This window comes from Peromyscus californicus, unplaced genomic scaffold (assembly GCF_007827085.1).
Source record: "Peromyscus californicus insignis strain IS unplaced genomic scaffold, ASM782708v3 Scaffold_13__1_contigs__length_99412109, whole genome shotgun sequence".
NCBI classification, from domain to species: Eukaryota; Metazoa; Chordata; class Mammalia; order Rodentia; family Cricetidae; genus Peromyscus; species Peromyscus californicus.
The window spans coordinates 65,866,722-65,892,345 of NW_026294424.1; the positions used below are offsets into that span (position 1 = coordinate 65,866,722).

Below are 25,624 nucleotides of genomic sequence, written 5' to 3' on the forward strand. Positions count from 1 at the left end.
TCATTCATTCATCCATTCAAGTGATAATTATTTCATCTTGTCCCCCGTTTTCTGGTCCCCAGTGACTGTCATTCTGCTAGTCTACTGTCCAGTGTTGAAGGTGACTCTTTTAGATTTGCAGGTAAATGGATGGAACTAGAAAATGCTATATTGAGTGAAGTAGACCAGACCCAGAAAAACAAACATTATGTGCTCTCTCATCTGCAGTTCCTAGCTCCAAATCTTCAGACATGAATATATAACCTGGGTGACTGCAGAAACCAGGAAAGTAAAAAGGGGACCACGGGGGATCACTAAGCAGGGAAATAAAAAGATGCAAGTGATTTTGAAGAGGTAAATGGGTAATGGGGTGTTAATTGTGATAGGGAAAGAGAGAGGTCAATACAGAAGGAAGGGAGAGGGGAGGCTAGAGTAACACTGAGGAGGTCTGAAAAAGCCATAAAGAATCATATTAATACTTGTTTACCCAAATTACATACAGCAGATATAAATCTATATATACACACGTATATACATACATACACACACACACACACACACACACACACACACACACACACACACAAATAGTAAATAGTTCAAATGAAATTATCCCACTTGTGCTGACAATACTCTCCCACAAGAGCCCTAAATTATCTAATAAAAACCTCAATACCAAGCATGAGGAACTCCCTTTCAAATTGTTGGTCAGGGCTGTCAAAGAGACTTCCCAAACAATATAGGCTAGTGCTGTTGCCCTTGGTCACCTCCCAGAGGTTGAAAGTAAGTCCCTACTGCTGAAGACACCATGAACCTCAGACACAGGACATGGAGGATCTCAGTGGTTCTGACCTGAATGCCTCCTCTTTGAGGACCAGCTATGCAAGTTCTAAGGGAGGGAAGCAACTAAGTCCTACCCAGCTGCAACACCTATAAACCAAAGTGATAACCAGAGTGATGACCAGAGTGGCACCTTAACTCTAAAGGAAAAATAGTGTCACTCATGTCTTGGTGGAAGCCAACAGCTCTCTGCTTGGACTTAAGACCCACTCAACAGGAGGGAAATCATGCCTGGTACCGGAAACCTGGCCAATCACCTGGGGCTAGTGAAGCCATGGGTCTTAGAGGAGAATGGATGACTACCACTTTACTAAACTAACATAATCCCTAACTGCATCCTAAATATCCATCCTTATGCCCACAGACAAATGCAGCTCTCTCCCCTCGTTAAAAAAGCTTCTTTTTGCAGTAGGTGGAGGTCATTACAGAAATCCACAACTGATCAAAATACAGAGAACGAGTCATTCGTGGGTGCCCAGCCACAAGTGATAAATCTACACCACAATTCCTGCATCTGAGGCATAGGGAAGAGCACAGAAGAAGGGATAAGGAGAACATAAGAGCCAGAGGACCAGGAAAGCTGCTGTGAGATCGTGTCTCCTAGAAACGACAGAGAGGCTTCACCTACGATCCCTCAACAACATGGCTGCCTAAACTAGACCTGAAGAAACACACCACCAATAGAAAGCTATGGCAGAAGAGGGAGATCTCATGGGGCCCACCTCCAGACAATGAATTACAGGCAACAAGGAATGCTGAAAATAAGAGAAATAGTCTTCCCTGGTGATGAGCCCTATAAGCAGTGATCTGATACCAGGAGGTCATCCTTCAAATTATATGCGCACAAGTGACACTAAAGGAACTTAGCAGGATACACACACACACACACATACACACACACACACACACACACACACACACACACCCCACAGAGGCCTATATGTATAGAAACTGAAGAAAAACATCATGATTTTGGAAGGAGCAAAGCCATCTGTACACTTCTGACATTATTCCTTAAACCACAAGTATTTATACAGGATTTTCACTGGTAAATACAGTATCATTAGTAATCTAGAGATGATTTAAATATGTAGAAGGACACATCTAAGTGGTGTGCAAATAATATATCATTTTTATAAAGGTATTAATTATCTATAGAACTGAGGTTGTAGAAAGGTCCCCCTGTAGAGAGCAAGGCAACTGTGCTCCACACAGAAGCAAAAGATGCCCACAAATGTGTGATTTCCCCCTTGTTGAAATGAGATGTCAAAACTTATTCAGAGTTCTGGAATGTCCTGACAGATGACATTTTGTTTTGTTTTGTTTTGGTGTAGGCATCAATCTCAGGCCGCATGAACACTGGTTAAGCAATTGACGGATGAGCTGTGTCCCCCAGGCACATCCTGATACTTTGAAAGGAACTGTCATCAGATCATTAGACAATTCAGACCATTCTGGTTCCATCTTCATTTGTGGGCCTGATGTGTAATAACAGGTACCCCATGATCCTGTTTTAACTGGCCTTGCTTACTTTAAGAATGCAAGTGAGCACAAGTCTCCAGAAGACAGGGGCCCTGTACCTAGACATCAAGAGAACAGCAAGAGCTTACACATGTCCACAACACAATCAACCCTGTTGTAGTGTGTCTGGTGCTGAGGAAGAAGAACCCCAGTGTTGACTCTCAGTGCTTGAGAGCTGGTATTGAAATTCAAAGGCCTGTTTAGGCGACAGGCTCAGTTTTTTGTCCCTAGTACCCTGTTCAGAATGTGGAACATTTCCGTGAGACTACTTAGGATCCAGCTTCCAAAGTCTTTTCTTGGAGCCTATCATATCATTATCCTTATTTAGGTCCCACTTTGTAGATAAAACTTAAGGTAGAACACAACTCTGGGTCTATTACAAGATAAGTAAGCGGAGGCTGGTTACGTTACTTATCAAACTGAAGAATGAGCTAGCGATTTTTGACAGAGTGGCATTAGTGGGTTTCAGACAAACATGAATGAATATTATTATTGAATCATTTGTCGTTTAGACAGCTCAGATTACATTTGCCATAGCACAACTCTCTTTGAAACAATTGTTTGGAGTGGGGCATAAAGTCTGAATCTATCTTCCTAGTAAATTAATAATTTAAAAAATATGCTTTTATGGACATTCCAATTGAAAATGTATAATCTATTTGTCTATTTCATAGGTGGAATATAATGATTATATTGGGCGCAATCTATAGGTATAAATGACAAAACCAGCTTTAAGGAAAAAGAGGAAGTTATTACCTTATAGTAGTAAAGTATACCTTATTTTTTATTTAATTTATTAATTATTAATTTAATTAATATGCCTTCAGTTTCACAATATTAAAAACACTGAGTATTTAATCAATTTCAGTATGAAAAGTTGTGAAACTATTAACTGAAGTAAATGTTTATTAATCATAGCTATCAATTAAATAATATTGAACATTAGTATTAGAATATTAGTAACAGTATTTAAAACACTCAATTTAAGTGGTAAACAGCAATCAACCATAGACATTATAAATTAAAATATTGCTCAATAATAAAATTCAGTCTTACAAAACTCAGTCAGTTGTGTCAAGTGATAAGTATATTTTTGTGTGAATACATTCTTTGTCTTTCTGGATATTTTGATGGAAACTCCCATCTCTTTTTTGATAATTTAGAGAAGACATTTTGGGGCATCCCTTTGCCTTTCTGACACATGAGACTCAAGCCTTTTATTGACAGCACCTTGGTTTTAAAGAAAATGCTGATTGCTCTTATGCTGATCGCTTTTCTGCTTATTTTTAATCGTTGTGTAAGGCTAGAAGTTACCAGTTTCTATTTCAGTGTGCCATTTTCTTTCTTCAGGAAGCTGTAAGCAAGAGTGGAACTTAACTGTCTACTGGGAGTGCCTTGTCTCATCAGATGCCCCTTTCTTCCTTCCTTTGTGGCTTTTGGAATCACAGAAAATGCTTTTAAACACATAGACAACTTGATTCAAGTAAGAAATGTAAACAAGCCTGGCAACAGTGGCGCACGCCTCTAATCCCAGCACTCGGGAGGCAGAGCCAGGTGGATCTCTGTGAGTTTGAGGCCAGCCTGGTCTACAGAGCGAGATCCAGGACAGGCACCAAAACTACATAGAAGTTTTGTCTCGAAAAACCAAAAAAGAAAAAAAAAAGAAAATGTAAACAACATGGGGCTCTCTAGATAAAGAATCCAAAATTCAGAAAATTTTAAATTGTGGGTTAATACAGCACTACATCAAAAAACAATAGTTGATTACATGCAGATGCCAGCACTGCAATACCCGAGTGTCAACAATACCCGAGTGTCAGCGATACCCGAGTGTCAACGAGTAGAGGTGAGAGCGGCCTCTAAAGGGATGTGCTCATCTTCCAAAACCTGGTGCCGTGGAAATGAGCACCCTTGAGGCTCTAGCTCTCTCATCTCCATTTCCCTTCACATCAGGGGAGGGAGGAAGACGAAGTAGTGGTTTTCTCGTCCTCAGCTGACTTTTCTACAAGTAGCTATAAACCAAACATTCAATCAATATCGTGACCAAAGAGGAAGCAAGTTCCCAAGTCCGACTGAAAGAAATCTTGCTGAAGAATTTTAAGTATCTCCATGCCACCCACAAGAGCCTGGGAGTGAGGTACTGTCATCTGGTTTTGATTAATGTCCCTTCACCTCAGCCAAGAAGAGAAGGTCCTGTTCAAAGATGTTCGCACTCATTTGTCTTCCAGGGATAAACGGACAGTGAAACACGAACATGAGACGCAAGGGAAGTGTGTTCCAGAGGAGAAGGGGAACGCCGATAAATGGTTTGCCTACCATTTATCCACCAGGGCCATTAACTGGAATATTTTATTTCAAAGGATTACTGTGCCCTGCGATTAGGAATCTGCACAGCCCTTTGTGTGTTGGCCTTTGGGTAATGTACAAAGTTTAAGGGAGGGTGCTAAAATTAAACTTGACTTATGTCTATTAAATAGGCTAGCCACTTGTGCTCGAACAGGTACGGCTGGCTACCAGACGATTTGAAACTCAAAAACAAATGTTACTTTAAGAGAGTTTAAGTGACTGACACAGTCAAGTGGACATTAAGATGGATAAAGATGAGTTCACAAGGAGAAACGGAAATTGAAATAAGAAATCAGTGGCTATCATTTCCGTGAGAAAAATAGACTAAAGCTAGTTTACACAAGTCATTCTGGGCCCTGAGTAAGGGCTTCAAAAAAGGCGAAGTCAAATGTGGGAGAGTGGAGGTCGCTTTGGTCAGAAAGCGTCTCTAAGTCATCCAAGTAGGAGCTGAGACATGAACGATGACAGGGTGAGGGGTTGAGGTGAAAGTCTAGTGATCAGAATTCCAGCAGAAAGACCTAGATTCTTTATTTGGTTTACATTTCTAACTTGAATCAAGTTGTCTGCTGTGGGATGGTCTGTATGGCAAGTGTGTTGCTGATTGGTCAATAGATAAAACACTGATTGGCCATTGGCTAGGCAGGAAGTGTAGGCGGGACAAGGAGGAGAATAAAGCTGGGAAGTGGAAGGCTGAGTCAGAGAGACACTGCTAGCTGCCACGATGACAAACAGCATGTGAAGATGCTGGTAAGCCACGAGCCATGGGGCAAGGTATAGATTTGTGGAAATGGATTAATTTAAGCTGAAAGAACAGTTAGCAAGAAGCCTGCCACGGCCATACAGTTTGTAACCAATATAAGTCTCTGTGTTTACTTGGTCGGGTCTGAGCGGCTGTGGGACTGGCAGGTGAGAGAGATTTGTCCTGACTATGGGCCAGGCAGGAAAACTCAAGCTACAGTTGTCTATGCATTTAAAAGCATTTTTTACGATTCCAAAAGCCGCAAAGGAAGAAAGAAAGCAGCATCTGATAAGACTGGGCTCTCCTATTAGACAGTTAAGTTCTGCTCTTGAGTACAGCTTCCAGGAGGAAGCTGCCCTAGTTGGAAGGAATTCAGAGTGTTAGAACATCAGCAATCAGATCAGAGTGTCTAATATTTAGTGAAGAAGCAGGGGATGCTTGAAGATTGGTAGAGTATAACAGGGGTTGATATTTTATAAAATGCTAGAATAAAAGAACTGAACTTTCTATCCAGATTGTAATAAAGTAAGAAAAGATAAACAGTTTGGGGATGAAGGTATATCACTGCTGACTTGGAGGTAATTTTGAAAGACAACATGAAGAAGACCTGAGATCAGAAGTTAAGCCAACAGTGGGAGTTGTCAGATGCCGTTTCAAAAGGATGCTGCTATGTAACAACTCCCAGTAGAAACAACTCAGTCCTCTTGGGCCAAGTGTTGAAAGTCACTCAAGTTGTACCATGTTCTTATTCTCCCAGTTCTCATTCACATTCATGCTCGAACCATGGGAATGGCCCGGGAATCTGATACCCTAGGAGATTTGTGTGAACCAAGATAAATGCCTGCTCCTGAATTTCATGATTCACAATAGGTCCTGTTATTACCTGGGTCAAGACAAGAAGGGTAAAGACTAGATCTGGACAGTATTTGACTCTGGAGAACTCACGGAAGCTGGTTTTGATTTGATAAGCACTGGTGGGGATCTAATTTTAATAATGACTTGTTTACAACCGAATGCAACATGAGAGAAAGTAAATCTGATTAACTTGAGATCCTGTCTTGTTCATTACGGTTAATAATGGAGATTTTTCTCTACCTCACTAGGAAATTTTCATTTAATTTCATAAATCATTCACAGACTCAACTGACACACTTTGAAATTCAGTTTGCTAATAGATATCTAAATTCCTGGCAGGGCTTACCATTAGTGGCTATAATCATATGTTCTCATAACACCAGGAATATTTTGCTTTTGTTTTTCAAAGATGATGCCAAGTAGTCTTATGGAAAAACTTAAAAAAAATTCTCTTCCTATGGGTACCATAGGTAACAGGAAAATTATTCTCTGTTAGCCAAAATACAACATTCTAGGAAGCATTACAAGCACACACATTGAACTCTAGATTTCCTTTTCACTTAGATATTTAACCACCAACATTCTAGGATTGTACAAGAAATTAACTCCGCATGCATACAACACAAGACTACCAGAAAGGCTCCAAAGCTGCCATGTGAAGGTAATGGCACTCCATGGACTTGCTTCATGTGGCTTCTGTGTAGACACGCAAATATCTCCTTGGTACTGTAGGCATTTTTAAGAAGTAAAAAACCCTTGGATTATGTTATGTAGGATGGATTTTCCCCAGTCTATAAACATAAAAAAAGGTAATGAAGAGTGAATCTGATCAAAACACACATGCATGACTTTTTCAGATAATTAATAATAAAAAGAAATCTAGGGCTGGAGAGATGGCTCAGTGGTTAAGAACACTTGTTGCTTTTGCAGAGGACCCTAATTCAATTTCCAGAACTCAAATGGTGGCTCATAACTGTCTATTAACTCCACTTCTAGGGGATCCAATGCCTTCTTCTGGCTCCAAAGGGCACCAAGCATACACATGGTACACAGACATATATGTAAGCAAACATTAACACACACACAAAATGAAAAGAATTAATCCTTAGGGATAGAGAGTCCTATCTGTTCTGGGAATCTAAGGCAGTATGAAAGACTACATTTTTTTAATGTGTTGGACATCATTAGCAATTATGGAAATGCAAATCAACTTCACAGTGAAAATACTTTCACATTCCCACTAGGCTGACTATCAAAAAATTACTTAGCAAACAGAGTTGACAAGGATATGAAGGAATTATAACTCATACCTTGGTGATGGGAGGATGAAATGATATAGCCCCTTTGGAAAAGAGTTTGGCAGCTCTTTAAATATAAGTTATCATTTGCTATAGTGATTCTAGTTCTAAGTATTTACTACCCAAGAAACTTGAAAATGTATGCTCATGTAAAAGCTTACAGGTGACTATTTATTGCAGCATCATAAATCAACAAAATGGATGAACCTGGAAACCACTATGTTAAGTGGAAAAAGTGAAAAACAAAAGCAGATATATATGATTCCGCTATGGGAAATGTGGTCTGTAGAAAAATCCACAGATGCAGAAAATGGATTAGTAGTCATCAGGGGCTGGAGGAGGAATAAATGAAAATTGGCCTCTAATAGCCTTGTGTTTTTGGGGTGGGGTAGAGTGGGCTGAGGCTAATAAAAGCATTTTGGAATCAGACAGTATAGATTATATATAACTTTGTGAATACAGGAAAATCATTGCAATAGTACAGACGGAAAGGGTAAATTTTATGATAAGCTAATTATGTATCAATCTTTGAAACCTTGTGGCTACCATGAGCTACTTATCCAGGGTTAACATGCATGAGAGCAGCATCCTGGGCTGAATCTTCAACTGCAGTGAACACAGAGCTTTCAAGTTGCATGTGAGTAAGGCAGCCATCCTGAAGTAAACAGTTTTTTCCCAGGGAGTAAACCTCAGGAGGCAATGACAGCATTAATCCTATCAGAGAACACTAGAGAATGCTGAGTAATATAATAGGTGGTATCTTTGACTGTGGTTTTGTCCAAAATATAGGAACATTCTCCAAAAGGATGATTCTTTTTCTTTTGATTGACTTTAAAAAATTAAGGCAAAAAGTTCAAATTACAGATAACTCCATAAAGAAATTCTGCCAGTCAAACAGATCCAAGACACAGTTTTCCAAATGAGCTCACATTCTGTAGAGATAGAGCTTATGGAGCCAGGAGACATGGAAGGTCATATTCCCCTAAACTTATCCTCAAATGCCAGATGTCTCAAACCTGCATTTGCCAAGGATTAGAGGGCAGAATAAGTTCTGATCTGTGTTGTTCTTTAAGTACATGTGCATATGTTTTTGATACTGTAAAGTAGAAATCGATATGCTGTCAAAAGAACTCAGGAGCTTGATTTATACCTTACTCTAACCAGCAAAGCACTGTGCTTCCAGCCTGCGGTGAACTCTGGAAGAAGCTACAGATGAGAGTAAGTCTTCAGGTTCAACAAAAACACTAAATCTTTTCACTCAGACAAACAATTACGGGTCTGCCATTTTTGCTCTAAGAAATGGATAGGAGAATCTGAGTCTGAAAAAAGCCCATGTACATCTTTTTAATCAACTGCCTCTACCAGAAATACTGCTGCACAGTCTCTAAAAACACATACTTTGGCTTAGAAGTGAGTTTTATGAACTAGTTCTAAAATGTACCCACAGAAGTCAATGAACACCCTTCTTAGAGGAAGGGTGAGTTAGTTCTGGATACTAAATTATAGTGCTGTTTTCAATCCTTGCAAAGATTAGAGATGACTATTTCTTCTTATATACTTTAAATAGGAATGCCATGAGCCCTGCTCTAAGTCTGTATCATTGTCAATTATGAAAACAAAGCTGACCGGTATGTCCTTTGTTGTTCTCCCAAATGTCTTTCCTACTACACCATCAAGCCCGATGATGATGCTCTACACAATGTCTAGTTTAGATCAGTGCTCATAAGCAATACTCCACAAGATGAAAATAGAATATGGAAGGTGAGTAGAACTAATTACAAGTTGCTTTCTAAGATTCAACTTTTTGATACAGAGTAGGCCTGAAACCTAGAGGCTGGGCAGTGCAGGGGCCGCTCCATTCTGAAAATGAAGAGAGTCAGCCAATCTCCTTCCCCTTCCACCCGGAGTGCAGACCAGTCATGGTCAGAAAGACTTTGCAATCAATGACTTTGTCTCAAAGATGAAGGTTATTATAGCATGTTTGAGGCATCAGGAGCAGAAGTATGAATTTGTACAACACAGCTGGTCTCCAGAGACCTAGGAAGCAGCGGCTTTCCAATCAGCTCGTCCTCACACCCAGGAATGTGACCTCGCTCGCCCACTAACTTCATTCTCTCCCTATTCCACCTCTCTGTATTTCTGTCAGCCTATGAGGCCCTAAAATAAATTTACAAGTAAACCTGAAGCCAGTCTTAGATGACCTGATGCTATTTACCCATTTACCCATGAATTCAGTCAAGAATCATGGCTTTTCAATCATATTACTACCTTAGATTCTCCCTGCCTGGCAGTGAAATACAGTTATAAAAAATGAAAGCATCCATACGTCTACTGGGGCTTTATCTAAAATATTAACATTTTACTTTCAGAGTTGAAAAAACAGCTGGGCTGTGGTGGCGCACGCCTTTAATCCCAGCATTCAAGAGGCAGAGTCTGGTGGATCTCTGTGAGTTCAAGGCTAGCCTAGCCTATAGCGTGAGTTCCAGGACAGCCAGGGCAGTCCACAGAGAAACTCTGTCTCGAAAAGCAAAAATAAAAACAAAACAAAACAGAATCGATAAAATAGGGAAAACGGAAAAAGTGAAACTTTGTTTTCGGAGTACCTCTATAGATCTAACTGCCCTTAAAGCTCATGCCAGGATGACTTCAAACTGGAGGCAATCCTCTTGTCTCTACCTCTTAAGTGTTGGGATTCAAGGTATTTAATATCATATCTGGTTAAAGAAATTATTTAAAACACTCATGTGCACTAAAAAAAAAGCAGAAACCACCCAAATGTTTGAAGGGATAATTGAATGTGGCGTAACACTGAAAGTGTGGCCGAGCAGTCTAAATGTGGTATAACAACTCAATGAAATATTATTTAGCTATGAACAATAATGAAGAGTTGGTACATACTGTTGCAACTATGCTACATGCTATATGTTTCCTTATTAAAACACCCAGAATAGTCGTGAAAATCATAGAGATGGAAAGTATATGAATGATTTATGGGATCTGGAGGGCAACTGAGGGTGACTACATGGGCACATAGTTTTCTTTGGTGGTGACAGGAATGTGCTAGATGGAGGTAATAGAGACTGTTGTGCAACAAACAGTATGCCAAACTCAGCTGAAATAGTCAAGTTTGCTATCCACATTTTAGCTCAATAAAAATCTGATATGCAAGAAATAAAAAAAAAAAAGATAAAGGGCGACATTTCAAACAAGGTCTCTTCTATTTGCAGTTCAATGGTTATGTGAAAGGTGCTCATCAAAGCTGTTGCTCTGGTTGTAAATCTTTGCAGGTCTGACTTATCCTCAGAACTCTCAGTAGAGTTAGTCTCATTATGTAATTGAATTTTCATATTAAGAAATACCCTTAGGTCTTGGTTAGAGACCCAAGATAAGCACTTTCAATAAGGTTTTCATTTATCTAATCAAAATCATATCCCATTTCATTTGGACACAATAATTTAATGGATTATGATAGCTATAATTTTTCTAATGCTGGGAAAGATTAAAATTCTTTTATTGTAAATAGTACCAGTTACTCAAATTTCCAAAGATGAGGGTCTTTACAATAGAAGAAAAGGGCTCAAGATGTCAGTAGTGATATGATCTTCGAACTAGGGTAGCAAAAGCATATGGCTAGTTGCTGAGTTGAATGACTCATTATTGTAAAGAATTATCAATTGCTCAGTGGATCCTGGGACATGCCAACAACTCTGGCTTTTAAGTTTGGAATTGCAAGATTCCCTTATCTATTTCTCTCATTCCTATGTTTACATTGAAATCTCACATATATCATTACCATAATAAATCAAAATGCCATATAAGTAACAGATATATATATAAAACAGATACATATGCATAGATCCCCCTATATATGTTCTGTGGTGATGCAGATGATGGCTTTCTTTTTTTTTTTTTTTTTTTGGTTTTTCGAGACAGGGTTTCTCTGTGTAGCTTTGCGCCTTTCCTGGGACTCACTTGGTAGTCCAGGCTGGCCTGGATGATGGCTTTCTTTTGCTGAAGGAACTGTAACAGAACACCTAACAAAACAGTGTGCCTCCACATTTCAAAGCATCCATTTCAGCCTGGGTATGTAAAAGCCAGTGTGGGTCTTTTCATTCCACTAAATAGCAAAACAGGTGAATTACTCCTTGATGTATATTTCCTGTGTTACTTAGGATAAATAGAAATACCAGCAGCTTCAACTTCTATTTCTCAATTTGTCTTTAAAACAATAAGAAAGTGTGTGTTGCCTAAAAAGGAATTTCCAATAACCTCGGGGAGGGGAATGAAGAGTTTTCCATTCAGGTTCCACAGAGGAGACCATCTGAACGCTGTTATAAATAGTGAACGTATTCATTTCAGAAGTACTTGAAATACAATTACTTCATTTACTTTTGAGGCTTCATCATAACAGATTTGCAGTCCACACTCTACAGAGCAGGTGCCTAGAATTAAATAAGTTCCTCCCGCCGATTCATTTCCAGGGCTTTGGAGGGTTCTCATTTTCCAGTCCTACATCATTCATAAGGAAGATATTACTGCTAAGGTTCATGGAGCCCTCTGAGAAACTCATCAGTGCTACAAACTACTGACCTTACCCTAAACCCATCTGCCTGCAGGCCAGCTGACTCAACGTCTCCTGCCAGCCGTCAGCACACACGTGGTGTTCTGTTGCAGATCTGTGAACAGCCAGGAATGAGGAGGAGTTCCCATTTTTAGAGAGGGTCACTGAAGGGGAAAAATGTGAGAAAGCCTAATTAAGAACACTTCTTCTCCTGAGAAGCCTAAGTTTATATGCCTTTGCTTTGATTGCATACATTCATTCATATTTATTTTAGTTAAGAACTGTTTGGGGTTGACCTGTTATGTGCTCCTTCAATGTGACAGGAGGCTAAAATAAGCGAATTAGATATGTCCTCTGCTTTCAAAGCACTGCAGCCTCTAATGAGAGAGACAGGCCGTTCTTGACTTTCCTTTATGAATTAGAAGATGGCCAGAGGCAGAGCCTCAGTGCCTTGAACTTACCCAGGGGTTAGCAGAACTAATTGAGAAGAGCTTTTTGAAACTCCATGCATTTTTTTTCAGCATTTGAAAATGGAAGTACATGAGGATGGTGCTAATTTCGGGTTGATGTGGCATATGCCCAGATCCCTAGTCTCTGCACTGGGTCAGTCGCAGTTCATCTGTGGAACACTTTGTGCCTGATCACAGCACACAGGAAACTCATGACTTGGCCAGAGGATGCAAAAGACTAAGGTAGAAGCTGAGTGAATGAGGAGAGTGATGTGTGCGGAAGTAGGGAATTAATCAGAGAATCAAGATTACAAACTGCCACATTAGCTGAGATGCCTTCAAGTCCTGCCATGGCAGGAACCTGACAATTAGAAATTCCATCTGGATGAGGGGCAAGGCATAGAGCCTACAAAGAGACCACTTCCATACCCTCTTCCAGGGGATGTAAATGATCCAAGAATGACTGATGATTCAACACTATTGAATTTGAGTAATGAATAAAAACTAAGTCTAAAAATGACATGCTTCCAAACATTTGAATGCAAAATGTCATCCATATAATACAGACATTTCAAACAAAGAAGGAACTTGGGGGGAATTTTTTTTGTTACTTAGAAATAACACCCATGAATCACCACTGTCATTTTTTTTTAACAGTAAAACAAAATAGATGAACTTGGTGGGTAAAACCCATGAAGTAATTTAGGATTCATTTAGCTTAAATGGCTGACAGGCATATGAATGCAGGGCAGATGGCGGCGACCAGAAGCTTACCACAGTCCCATTCATCTGAACTGTCTGAGCAATCGACCCCTCCGTCACACCACAGGTCACGTGGCACACACTCATGGTTGGCACATTCCAGCTCATCATCCTGGCAAAATGCTGGTAGGGGGACCGAGAAGGAAGAAGATGAGAATGTTTGAGAAAGCAGACTGCAGACACTACAGGAAGAGAGCAAGCTCTCTTCACACAGATAGATAGCTTTTTAGAAATCCTACTATTAAATTACTCTCTGAGTCACATACAAATCTCTTTTGGATTTTTAAAAATTATAGTAAATCTCCTTGATTGCCTACTTAGCATCCATTTCCCCTCTTCGTCCATGAAAAGGAAACCTGATTTTGTCCAGGCTCGTACCAGCCATCCCAAGCCCCCAGAGGAAGATCTTGATTAGTTTAACATCGGCACTGCATTTTTCTGACTATTCTTATCTGAGAGTAATTATTAGTCCAGGATTAAACATGATTCCATAACAGACCCTTGGTCTATGGTTTTATGATTTATGCATTGGGAATTAGCATCCACCCAAACTCTGTGGGCTAGGCCATGTGCCTTAGCCTTGGACCTAGGCCAAACTGGAGCAGACAGTTTCTTCTAATCCCTGCCTGGGGCTATGCTTTCAGTGTTTGTAGAGAATGTCTTTTCTAATCCACACAAAAGCCCCTTTCTATGTGCTCTGCCCAGTGTTGACCCACAAGGAATCTCTCAGTGGTATTCCAGGGCAAGGAGCACCATTCCCTCTTCTTCCTATGGAATATGATCAAGGCAACTCATCCACCCAGATGCTCTTGACTTTGGACCATCCAGCCTGAGGTCAGGCTAAAATAAAAGAGTCACAGACAAGATGATGTCTTTCTATTATAGTCTCATGAATTCACTTTACATGACTTTTACTGTAATAATATAAGACATGTATGATCCACATAATAATAAATGTCTTCATTTTTTGTTAGTTTGAGTTGAGCTTTCTGTTACTTGTAAGTAAAATACTTTAAGAAAAATTTAACTAGTTCTAAAGATAATGGCTGCATATCATTCAGACATAAAAGACTTCAAAAGCACAAAACTTAATTGTACCATCATAAGATAAGCATAAACATTTTATGATCTTCTGATGTTTTTCTTTACGTATGTATATTTACTTCTCAAACTCAAGACAACAGTGCACATACTACTGAATATTTCCTATTATTCAACTGCTGTGTTTGGGTTAAGTGTCCTTTGAAGCCCATTTCTTAAGGGTTTAGGCTCAAGTCTGTGGTGCTATTGGAAAGCTGAAGAACTGCTTAAGAAATGTGAAGATGCAAGGGACATCTTGCAGCCAGTGAAGGCGTGTCCCTGAAGGAGACAGAGGGACCACTGCATCTTCTTTCTCTCTTCTAACACATAGTCTGGATGTTAATAGCATCTTTGTTGTCTCCCCTCCCCCATGATATACTTTCCTGCCACAGGTTCAAAAGCAATGGGTCTACAAATTAATGGCTTGAAACATCCCAAACTCTGGACCAAAATAAACCTAACTTCTTAAATTGATTCCCTTGGGTATTCTGTTTAACTAACAGGAAACCAACTACCACATCAGTTAAAGATATGTAATGAACCCAAGTCAAACCATTCTTCTCTACCTTGATTTAGTGTTGACATATTGTTTCATCTTATGGTTACACTTTATGTCTTCCAGTTTTGGATGCAGGGCAGTATTTTGATCTTTCCATATTGTTAGAATAATATGTGTATGTATTTTATAGACATTTCTCTTCTTGGAATATATACCTTGATAGACATAAGTTTAGTCAAAAGAACTAAGCAAACTAAAAACTTTTGATATGTATTTCCAAATTTCTAGCTTATATTTAAAGTGAGGCAGTGGATACTTAAAATAAAAAACAGTTAGCAAATTCATGAAGGTACTTACAGCAGTTTTTTTCATCCATGCTGTCAGGGCAGTCTGGAAAACCATCACAGATCAATGTATGCTTCAGACATTGTTTATTGGATGGACATTCCCAAAGATCTCTCTCTTTGCAACCTGGAAACAGAAGAAAAAGCTATTAATGATAGATGCACAGTTGAAAACGATGATGAAATTTAACCAAATAAGATAAAAAAAGAAAAACTTCAGCATAAAGGCATGATGTCTTCTTGAAGAGTTTGGACATCTGTTATTACTATGAATAAAGTGATTTTGAAAGTAGGAGCATCCAGTAGTCCCGATTCTGCACGTCAAACAGAACAGCTTTCCCAACAAAAGATCCAAATCAACATACGGGAAACAGAAAACAGTAAAAAAGAAAAAAAAATTTAAAAAAAAACCAACTATGCATTAGCATCCTTCCTGAGTTGTTCCTTTTGCTTCCTGGGTCAACTTGCCAGCATGCAAGGCTCATTTATGAAGCGAGTTATGCTTTTAAGCAAATATGCCAAAACCTAGAGATGCAAATGCGTGCAATCTTAAAATGTAATTTCAGCCTACAAACTGAGGGGCCATCTGTATGTTTCATTGAAGAGGCTCCTCGTATGCTAAGTACCTACAAAATTCGTTTAAGAGCCAGGTGCAAAAGCCATTGCTTTTTGGTGGCCAGAGATCTAAGGGTGGAAATCTCATCAGCTAGTATGGAAAAACGGAAATAATTTGGGAAAAAATCAGGACTGTGAGTTTACAACTTGGACTTCCATTCCCCCCCCCCCCAGGGGCAAGCACTTACACTGTACTTCCTACATTTCATTTGATTTAAGTGCAATGTGTCTGAATATCGGCTAAGATATGCCAAGACTCTACCACAATCAGATGCCCAGAAGATCCATCCTCCTCACCATCCTGTGAGGGTATGAAAGAAAGGATTTCATAACTTTAAACTCTTATGTGATTTTTTGGTTTTTGAGGTTTCACTCTGTAGTCAAGGCTGTCCTCAAATTCAAGATCAACCTGTCTGATTATAGATGAGTGGTCCCTTGTCCTTTTTTATGCTGCTCATTTCTCCAAGAACAGTGGTTAGCACGTGGTAGACCCTCAAAATATGGTTAATTCAAATGTAACACCACTTCATCTAAGGAACAAAAAACTCTAGTTCCCAGGAAAATATAATTTAAGATATGTCAAATGCAGAGACCAAATAAGGATACTCTTTAAAAATGTTATTTCTCATCAGACCTACAACAAAGATTTCAGAGAAATCTAGTGGATGATTAACTTAGGATTCTTGGAATCCATTATGAGAAAAAAAATATCACTGTTAAAAATGGTCATTCAAATCAAGGATCAAAATGCTCCACCAGAGTAGAAATTTTACTAAGCTAAAATTAGATTTAGAGTGTTTCATCACCCAAATATATGAGAGATAAATGGTGAGAGTCTTTCATTGGCCACTCAACTGGAGGTCCAGACATTGATTCAAGGAACTCATGGTCATGGTATTTGGGGTTTTCAGCTAGCAGAGGAAGCCAACCTTAACTACAATGTTCTGAAGGTGATGTCCTCTAGAGATTCAAAATGGACCCTGAAATTGGCCGAGTGCCCCAGTTCCTGTCCAACAGCCCAAACTTCTTATTCCACCAGAGAGCAGAGCAAACACAGAAGGTCTGACTTTTTGCTATTGTTGGAGAAACCACTCCACTAGTGAGGGATGAGAGAAAGGAGCCTGATGCAAGAAGAACTTTGGAGCTAATGAAGAATTTGTACTCTTGGGAGGGACTAATATAAAAGCAAACACAGGAAGAGATCACTGGGCATAAGGCCTTCAGCAGTGTGTGTTCACGAACAGTACAAACAAGAGGCATTGGTCATCTACGGTTTGTCCGCATTCTCCAACCCTAAATGAGTATTCTGTGAGCATTAATGCTTCCCTTTGTACATTTTCTTTTGCTAGAAAAGTTTGCACGACCAAACATCTCTTAGGGGAAAAGATGGGGAGAAGAGATGAAATAAAATGAAAGGAGGTTGTGGCATTTGTCATGTGGAAGGTAGTATTATTTGTGAAGAAATCACTTTGTCTACAAAGTAACATTTTTGATGTAAATATGTGTTCAATGTATGTTCTTTTTTTTTTTTTTTTTTTTTTGGTTTTTTGAGACAGGGTTTCTCTGTGTAGCTTTGCGCCGCTCCTGGAACTCACTTGGTAGCCCAGGCTGGCCTCGAACTCACAGAGATCCGCCTGGCTCTGCCTCCCGAGTGCTGGGATTAAAGGCGTGCGCCACCACCGCCCGGCTTCAATGTATGTTCTAAAAGCAAAGACTCTTTAAGAACCGATATGGGTGAGTTAGGATACTTCATAGAGCTTTAGGCTATATTTGGGTAATTCAAGATTTTATTTTTACATTAGTTATAAAGAATTTGCTTAAGCCATATTATCATCTCATGGCCTCACTGAGAAGGGGCACTGTCTGCACAGGTACCACCACGTTTATAAATAGCTCGCCCAGACTGGTCATAACCCTAATGAAAGCAAATTTCAGCCTTACACAGTCAATGTTAAAGCCTGACATCTAAAAATCAAATACAGAATCCCACTGCTGTTTTCTTTTTTTTTTTTGAATTTATTTTAATTTATTTTGATATACAATTCAGTTCTACATATCGGTCACGGATTCCCTTGTTCTCCCCCCTCCCGTCCCCCTCACCTTCCCCCCAATGCCCCCCCCCCCCCACCATTCCCATCTCCTCCAGGGCAAAGCCTTCCCCACAGACTGAGGTCAACCTGGTAGACTCAGTCCAGGTAGGTCTAGTCCCCTCCTCCCAGGCCGAGCCAAACAATCCTGCATAGGCCCCAGGTTTCAAACAGCCAACTCATGCAATGAGCACAAGATCTGGTCCCACTGCCTGGATGCCTCCCAAACAGATCAAGCCAATCAACTGTCTCACCCATTCGGAGGGCCTGATCCAGTGTGGACCCCTCAGCCATTGGTTCATAGTTCATGTGTTTCCATTCATTTGGCTATTTGTCCCTGTGCTTTATCCAACCTTGGTCTCAACAATTCTCGCTCATATAAACCCTCCTCATTCTCGTTAATTGGACTCCCAGAGATCCACCCAGGGCCTAGTCATGGATCTCTGCATCCAGATCCCTCAGTAGTTGGATGAGGTTTCTAGCACAACAATTAGGGTGTTTGGCCATCCCATCACCAGAGTAGGTCAGTTCGGGCTGTCTCTCGACCATTGCCGGCAGTCTGTTGTGTGGGTATCTTTGTGGATTTCTGTGGGCCTTTCTAGCACTTTGCTTCTTCCTGTTCTCATGTGGTCTTCATTTACCGTGGTCTCCTATTCCTTGTTCTCCCTCTCTGTTGTTGATCCAGCTGGGATCTCCAGCTTCCCCAAGCTCTCTTTCCCTCGACCCTCGCCTTTCATTACCCCCACTCATGTCCATGCTGTTCATGTAGATCTCATTCCATTTCTCTGTCATTGGGCAATCCCTGTGTCTTTCTTGGGGTCCTGTTTTCCGGGTAGCCTCCCTGGTGATGTGAGTAGCAGACAATTCATCCTTGTTTCATGTCTAGTATCCTGCTATGAGTGAGTACATACCATGTTTGTCTTTCTGAGTCTGGGTTACCTCACTCAGGATGATTTTTTCTAGATCCATCCATTTGTCTACAAACCTCATGATGCCATTGTTTTTTTCTGCTGAGTAGTATTCCATTGTGTATATGTACCACATTTTGTTTATCCATTCTTCAGTTGAAGGGCATCTGGGTTGTTTCCATGTTCTGGCTATTACAAACAATGCTGATATGAACATAGCTGAACAAGTGCTCTTATGGTGTGGTTGAGCATTTCTTGGGTATATGCCCAAGAGTGGTATAGCTGGATCTTGGGGGAGATTGATTCCCAATTTTCTAAGAAAGCGCCATATTGATTTCCAAAGTGGTTGTACAAGCTTGCATTCCCACCAGCAGTGGAGGAGAGTTCCCCTAGCTCCACATCCTCTCCAGCATAAGGTGTCTTCAGTGTTTTTGATCTTAGCCATTCTGACAGGCGTAAGGTGGTATCTCAGAGTTGTTTTGATTTGCATTTCCCTGATGATTAGGGATGTTGAGCAATTCCTTAAATGTCTTTCGGCCATTTGAGTTTCCTCTGTTGAGAATTCTCTGTTTAGTTCTATAGCCCATTTCTTAATTGGACTGTTGGGCATTTTGATGTCTAATTTCTTGAGTTCCTTATATATTCTGGATATCAGTCCTCTGTCAGATGTGGGGTTGGTGAAGATCTTTTCCCATTCTGTAGGCTGTCGTTTTGCCTTGTTGACCGTATCCTTTGCTCTACAAAAGCTTCTCAGTTTCAAAAGGTCCCATTGATTGATTGTTTCTCTCAGAGTCTGTGCTACTGGTGTTCTATTTAGGAAGTAGTCTCCAATGCCAATGCGTTCAAGACTACTTCCTACTTTCTCTTCTAGCAGGTTCAGAGTAGCTGGATTTATGTTGAGGTCCTTGATCCACTTGGACTTAAGTTTTGTGCACGGTGATAGATATGGATCTATTTGCAGCCTTCTACATGTTGATATCCAGTTTTGCCAGCACCATTTGTTGAAGATGCTTTCTTTTTTCCATTGTGCACTTTTGGCTTCTTTGTCAAAAATTATATGTTCATAGGTGTGCGGATTAATGTCAGGGTCTTCAATTCGATTCCATTGGTCCACATGTCGGTTTCTATGCCAGTACCAAGCTGTTTTTATTACTGTAGCTCTATAGTAGAGCTTGAAGTCAGGGATCGTGATGCCTCCAGAAGTTGTGTTATTGTACAGGATTCCTTTGGCTATCCTGGGTTTTTTATTTTTCCATATGAATTTGAGTATTATTCTTTCCAGGTCTGTGAAGAATTGTGTTGGTATTTTGATGGGGATTGCATTGAATCTGTAGATTGCTTTTGGTAAGATTGCCATTTTTACTATGTTAGTCCTGCCTATCCATGAGCATGGGAGATCTTTCCATTTTCTGACATCTTCTTCAATTTCTTTTTTCAGGGACTTAAAGTTCTTGTCATATAGGTCCTTCACTTGCTTGGTTAGTGTTACCCCAAGGTATTTTATGGCATTTGTGGCTATAGTAAAGGGTGATGTATCTCTGATTTCCTTCTCCACTTCTTTGTCCATTGTATATAGGAGAGCTACTGATTTTTTTGAGTTGATCTTGTATCCTGCTATGTTGCTGAAGGTGTTTATAAGCTGTATCAGTTCCTTGGTGGAATCTTTGGGGTCGCTCAAGTATACTATCATGTCATCTGCAAATAGGGAAAGCTTGACTTCTTCCTTTCCAATTTGTATCCCCTTAATCTCCTTATGTTGTCTTATTGCTCTGGCTAGAACTTCAAGTACTATATTGAATAAGTATGGGGAGAGTGGACAGCCTTGCCTCGTTCCTGATTTTAGTGGAATTGCTTTGAGTTTCTCTCCATTTAATTTGATGTTGGCTGTTGGCTTGCTGTAAATTGCCTTTATTATGTTTAGGTATGTTCCCTGTATTCCTGATCGCTCTAATACCTTTATCATGAAGGGGTGTTGGATTTTGTCAAATGCCTTTTCTGCATCCAGTGAGATGATCATATGGTTTTTTTCTTTGAGTTTGTTTATATGGTGTATTATATTGACGGACTTTCGTATGTTGAACCACCCTTGCATCCCTGGAATGAATCCTACTTGATCATGGTGGATAATTGTTTTGATGTGTTCTTGGAGTCTGTTTGCCAGTATTTTATTGAGTATTTTTGCATCAATGTTCATGAGGGAGATCGGTCTGTAGTTCTCTTTCTTTGTTGTATCCTTGTTTGGTTTAGGAATTAGGGTAATTGTAGCCTCGTAGAAGGAGTTTGGTAATGTTCCTTCTGTTTCTATTGTGTGGAACAATTTAGAGAGTATTGGTATTAACTCTTCTTTGAAGATCTGGTAGAATTCTGCGCTGAAACCATCTGGTCCTGGGCTTTTTTTGGTTGGGAGACTTTTAATGACTGTTTCTATTTCGTTAGGGGTTATTGGACTATTTAAATAGTTTATCTGGTCTTGATTTAACTTAGGTATGTGGTACCTATCCAGAAAGTTATCCATTTCTTTTAGGTTTTCCAGTTTTGTCGAATAGAGGTTTTTGAAGTATGACCTGATGATTCTCTGGATTTCCTCAATGTCTGTTGTTATGTCCCCCTTTTCATTTCTGATTTTGTTGATTTGGATGCTCTCTCTCTGTCTTTTGGTTAGTTTGGATAAGGGCTTGTCTATCTTGTTGATTTTCTCAAAGAACCAACTCTTTGTTTCATTAATTTTTTGTATTGTTCTCTTTGTTTCTATTTTATTGATTTCAGCTCTCACTTTGATAATTTCCTGGCGTCTATTTTTCCTAGGAGACTGTGCTTCTTCTTGTTCTAGAGCTTTCATGTATGCTGTTAAGTCTCTAGTGTGAGATTTCTCCAACTTATTTATGTGGGCATTTAGTGCTATGAATTTCCCTCTTAGTACTGCTTTCATAGTGTCCCATAAATTTGGATATGTGGTGTCTTCATTTTCATTGATCTCTAGGAAGTCTTTAATTTCTTTCTTTATTTCTTCCTTAACCCATTGGTGATTCAGTTGGGTATTATTCAGTTTCCATGAGATTGCAGGTTTTCTGTAGTTTTTGTTGTTGTTGAAATCCAACTTTAGACCATGGTGGTCTGATAGAACACAGGAGGTTATTCCAATTCTTTTGTATCTGTTTAGATTTGTTTTGTGGCCAAGTATGTGGTCAATTTTAGAGAAGGTTCCATGGGGTGCTGAGAAGAAGGTATATTCTTTTTTGTTAGGATGGAATGTTCTGTAGATATCAATTAAGTCCATTTGAGTCATGACATCAGTTAAGTCCTTTATTTCTCTGTTAAGTTTCAATTTGGGAGATCTGTCCAGTGGTGAAAGTGGGGTGTTGAGGTCTCCCACTATTAATGTGTGGGGTTTTATATGTGATTTAAGCTTTAGTAATGTTTCTTTTACATATGTGGGTGCCCTTGTGTTTGGGGCATAAATATTCAGAATTGAGACTTCATCTTGGTGGATCTTTCCTGTGATGAGTATGTAATGCCCTTCTTGATCTCTTTTGATTGATTTTAGTTTGAAGTCTATTTTGCTGGATATCAGGATGGCTACACCCGCTTGTTTCTTAAGACCGTTTGATTGGAAAGTCTTTTCCCAGCCTTTTATTTTTAGGTAGTGTCTATCTTCGAATTTGAGATGTGTTTCTTGTATGCAGCAGAAAGATGGGTCCTGCTTTCGTATCCATTCTGTAAGCCTATGTCTTTTTATAGGTGAATTAAGTCCATTGATATTGAGGGAAATTAATGACCAGTGTTTGTTCATTCCTGTTATTTTTTGGTGGTGATGTGTGGGTACTTCTATACGTTGGGGTTTACTGCTGTGGCTTTATCTGTTGCCTGTGTTTTCGAGGGTGTATCTGACTTCCTTAGGTTGGAATTTTCCTTCTAGTGCTTTCTGTAGGGCTGGGTTTGTGGATAAGTATTGTTTAAATCTGGCTTTGTCATGGAATGTCTTGTTCACTCCATCTATGGTGATTGAAAGTTTTGCTGGGTATATTAGTCTAGGCTGACATCCATGGTCTCTTAGTGTCTGCATTACATCTGTCCAGGTTCTTCTGGCTTTCAAAGTCTCCATTGAGAAATCGGGTGTTATTCTGATGGGTTTGCCTTTATATGTCACTTGGCCTTTTTCCTTTGCTGCTCTTAATATTCTTTCTTTATTCTGTACGTTTAGTTGTTTAACTATTATGTGGCGAGGGGACTTTTTTTGGGGGTCTAGTCTGTTTGGTGTTCTATAAGCTTCTTGTATCTTCATAGGCATTTCCTTCTTTAAGTTGGGAAAGTTTTCTTCTATGATCTTGTTGAATATATTTTCTGTGCCCTTGAGTTGGTATTCTTCTCCTTCTTCGACCCCTATTATTCTTAGGTTTGGTCTTTTCATGGTGTCCCAAATTTCTTGGACATTTTGGTTCATGACTTTGTTGGCTTTAGTGTTTTCTTTGACTGATGAATGTATTTCTTCTACTGTATCTTCAACGCTAGAGATCCTCTCTTCCATCTCTTGCATTCTGTTGATTATACTTGCATCTGAAGTTCCCAATCGTTTTCTCAGATTTTCTATTTCCAGCATTCCCTCTGTTTGTGTCTTCTTCATTTTTTCTATTTCCCTTTTCAGGTCTTGGACTGTTTCCTTCATTTGTTTCATTGATTTTTCTTGATTTTCTCTCAGTATTTTATTGTTTTCTTCCAGGACTTTATTGATTTCTTCTAATTTGTTTGCCCTTTCCTCTAGTTGTTTACAGCGTTCTTCACATTTTTTTGTCTTTTCCTCTACACAAGCCTCTAGCTTCTTCATGATGTCATTCATAAGGCTGTTTTCTTCTGCTTCTTCCAATTTCTGATGTTCAGGTCTAGGTGTTGGAGGAGGGCTAGGGCCTGGTGATGCTGTATTGCTATTCATTTTGTTGTATATGTTTCTGCCTTGACGTCTGCCCATCTCCTTGTGGTTCGTTACTGGCCTTATCCCCACACTTGGTTCAGACAGACCAGTGTTCCAAAAGGGAAGTCCAGAGCAAGATGGGAGCTGGGGGCCGGCCTCTAAGTCTCAGGAAGAGGCTTGGGGCTCAGGCGGATGGGCGTGGGGGCAGGGCGTGGAGACTGCAGGGCCTGCCAGGGGTCTTGGAGAAGGGGATCCTTCCCGGTGGGGCTAGCAGGGAACCTGCCCGGTGGCCAGAACCTGGGGCCAAGTTGGGCAGGTCTTCCCTGGAGTGGCTGGTGCCCAGGGATGGGGTCCGGGGCAAGGAAGGGCACTCACCAGTTTTCCAAAAGGGAAGTCCGGAGCAAGATGGGAGCTGGGGGCCGGCCTCTAAGTCTCAGGAAGAGGCTTGGGGCTCAGGGGGATGGGAGTGGGGGCAGGGCGTGGAGACTGCAGGTGTTTTCTTTTTTTAACATAACTTTTTATTGATTCTTTGGGAATTTCATATCGTGCCCCCCAATCCCACTCATTGCCCAGTCCCTCTGTATCTGCCCTTCACCCTTATACCATCTCCTTCCCAAAGGAAAACTTAAAAAGAAATAATAAAAATTAAAAAAAATAAGAATAGTAAACAAAAAACCTAAAACAAACAAAAAAGCAAGCAAACAAACAGAAAAACCACTTTGCTGCTCCACCCTTCCCACTCCTCCATGGCCTCTTCATCCATCTCAGTGGCACTGGGAGCTGCTGGGTATCATGAGGTAGACGCTTTTGTCCAAATAGCTTCACTTGCAGATGTTCACTGTGTAATGAGTTGTTGCTCTGGTTCAAGGGCTTCTGTCTTCTGGCACACCATTGATGCTGGACCCTCGCCAAAACTCCTCTCAGATATCCTGCTTTTGCCCTGAGTCATGGAGATCCTGTAGCTATGGTTCCCCAGTCCCTTCACATGTGCTAGCAGGTCGTAGATGGGGATTGCCAACTCAAAGACCTCATGTGTTCCTGGGTGGTAGCTGAGTTGGTCAGTCGGGATGCTGGGACCACCCGCCTCAGATGAGTGGCAGAGCCAGTTCTCTCACACCTGTGGTGAGGGTTGGGGCCATCTTTCCCAACTTGGGGGGGCAGCTCTCCTATGAGGGGTGTGGGGCCAGCTCTCCCATGCCCGGATCATCAGGGTCCATTATCCTAGGGCCAGCAAGGGAGGGGGTGTCAGCTCTCTGATTGGGGGGGATTCTCTTGGGCCGGTGAAGGGCAGGGCCAGTGAAGCATGGCCCTTGGCCCTTGTACTTCAACATATTGTTCAACACATGGCTTACATGGACCCATGTGGTAACACAGGCAACGGACATCAACACAGACCCTAGCTGCAGCAGAATCACAGACCCAGATATGGCCAGCCGCAGCAGCTTGGGCCTGGATGTCAGTCACCATGGCCCGCGGTGGTAGCACAGGCGGCTCAGATCATCATGGGCCCAACAGCAGCATGGTCCCTGGATTCCAATATGGCCTCAGGTGGTTGCCCAGACCCTGGGCAAACTCATGGCCTTGAATGGTAACAGGAACCATGGACCTCAACACAGACCCTGGCTGGTAGGGCCATGGGTCCAGACATGGTCCTCGGCACGTTGCTGTTTTCTTTGTGTCTTTCCTGTTTGCTTCTCTGTTCAGGCCTGTTTGTTTCCCACTGTTTGGCTCATGGAACGTGTTATGCTGAAACTTGGTTTATCCAGTTACTAGTATAAATGTATATGGATTTGTTATATGTTTTTATCACTGACAAGCTATCAACCTGTAAGATG

General features: G+C 40.6%; 1 protein-coding gene across 2 annotated transcripts in view; it reads right to left on the reverse strand.

Annotated features, from left to right (window-relative positions):
* Nucleotides 1-25,624, reverse strand: part of Corin (corin, serine peptidase) — a 211,671-nt gene that overhangs the window by 21,812 nt on the left and 164,235 nt on the right. For both annotated transcript variants that reach the window (XM_052735099.1, XM_052735098.1), the window contains exons 14-16: nt 15,287-15,400; nt 13,363-13,473; nt 12,174-12,303 (exon numbers count right to left, since the gene is read on the reverse strand). In XM_052735099.1, the coding sequence (XP_052591059.1) occupies nt 12,174-12,303; nt 13,363-13,473; nt 15,287-15,400 (355 nt within the window). The remainder of the gene's footprint in view (nt 1-12,173; nt 12,304-13,362; nt 13,474-15,286; nt 15,401-25,624) is intronic.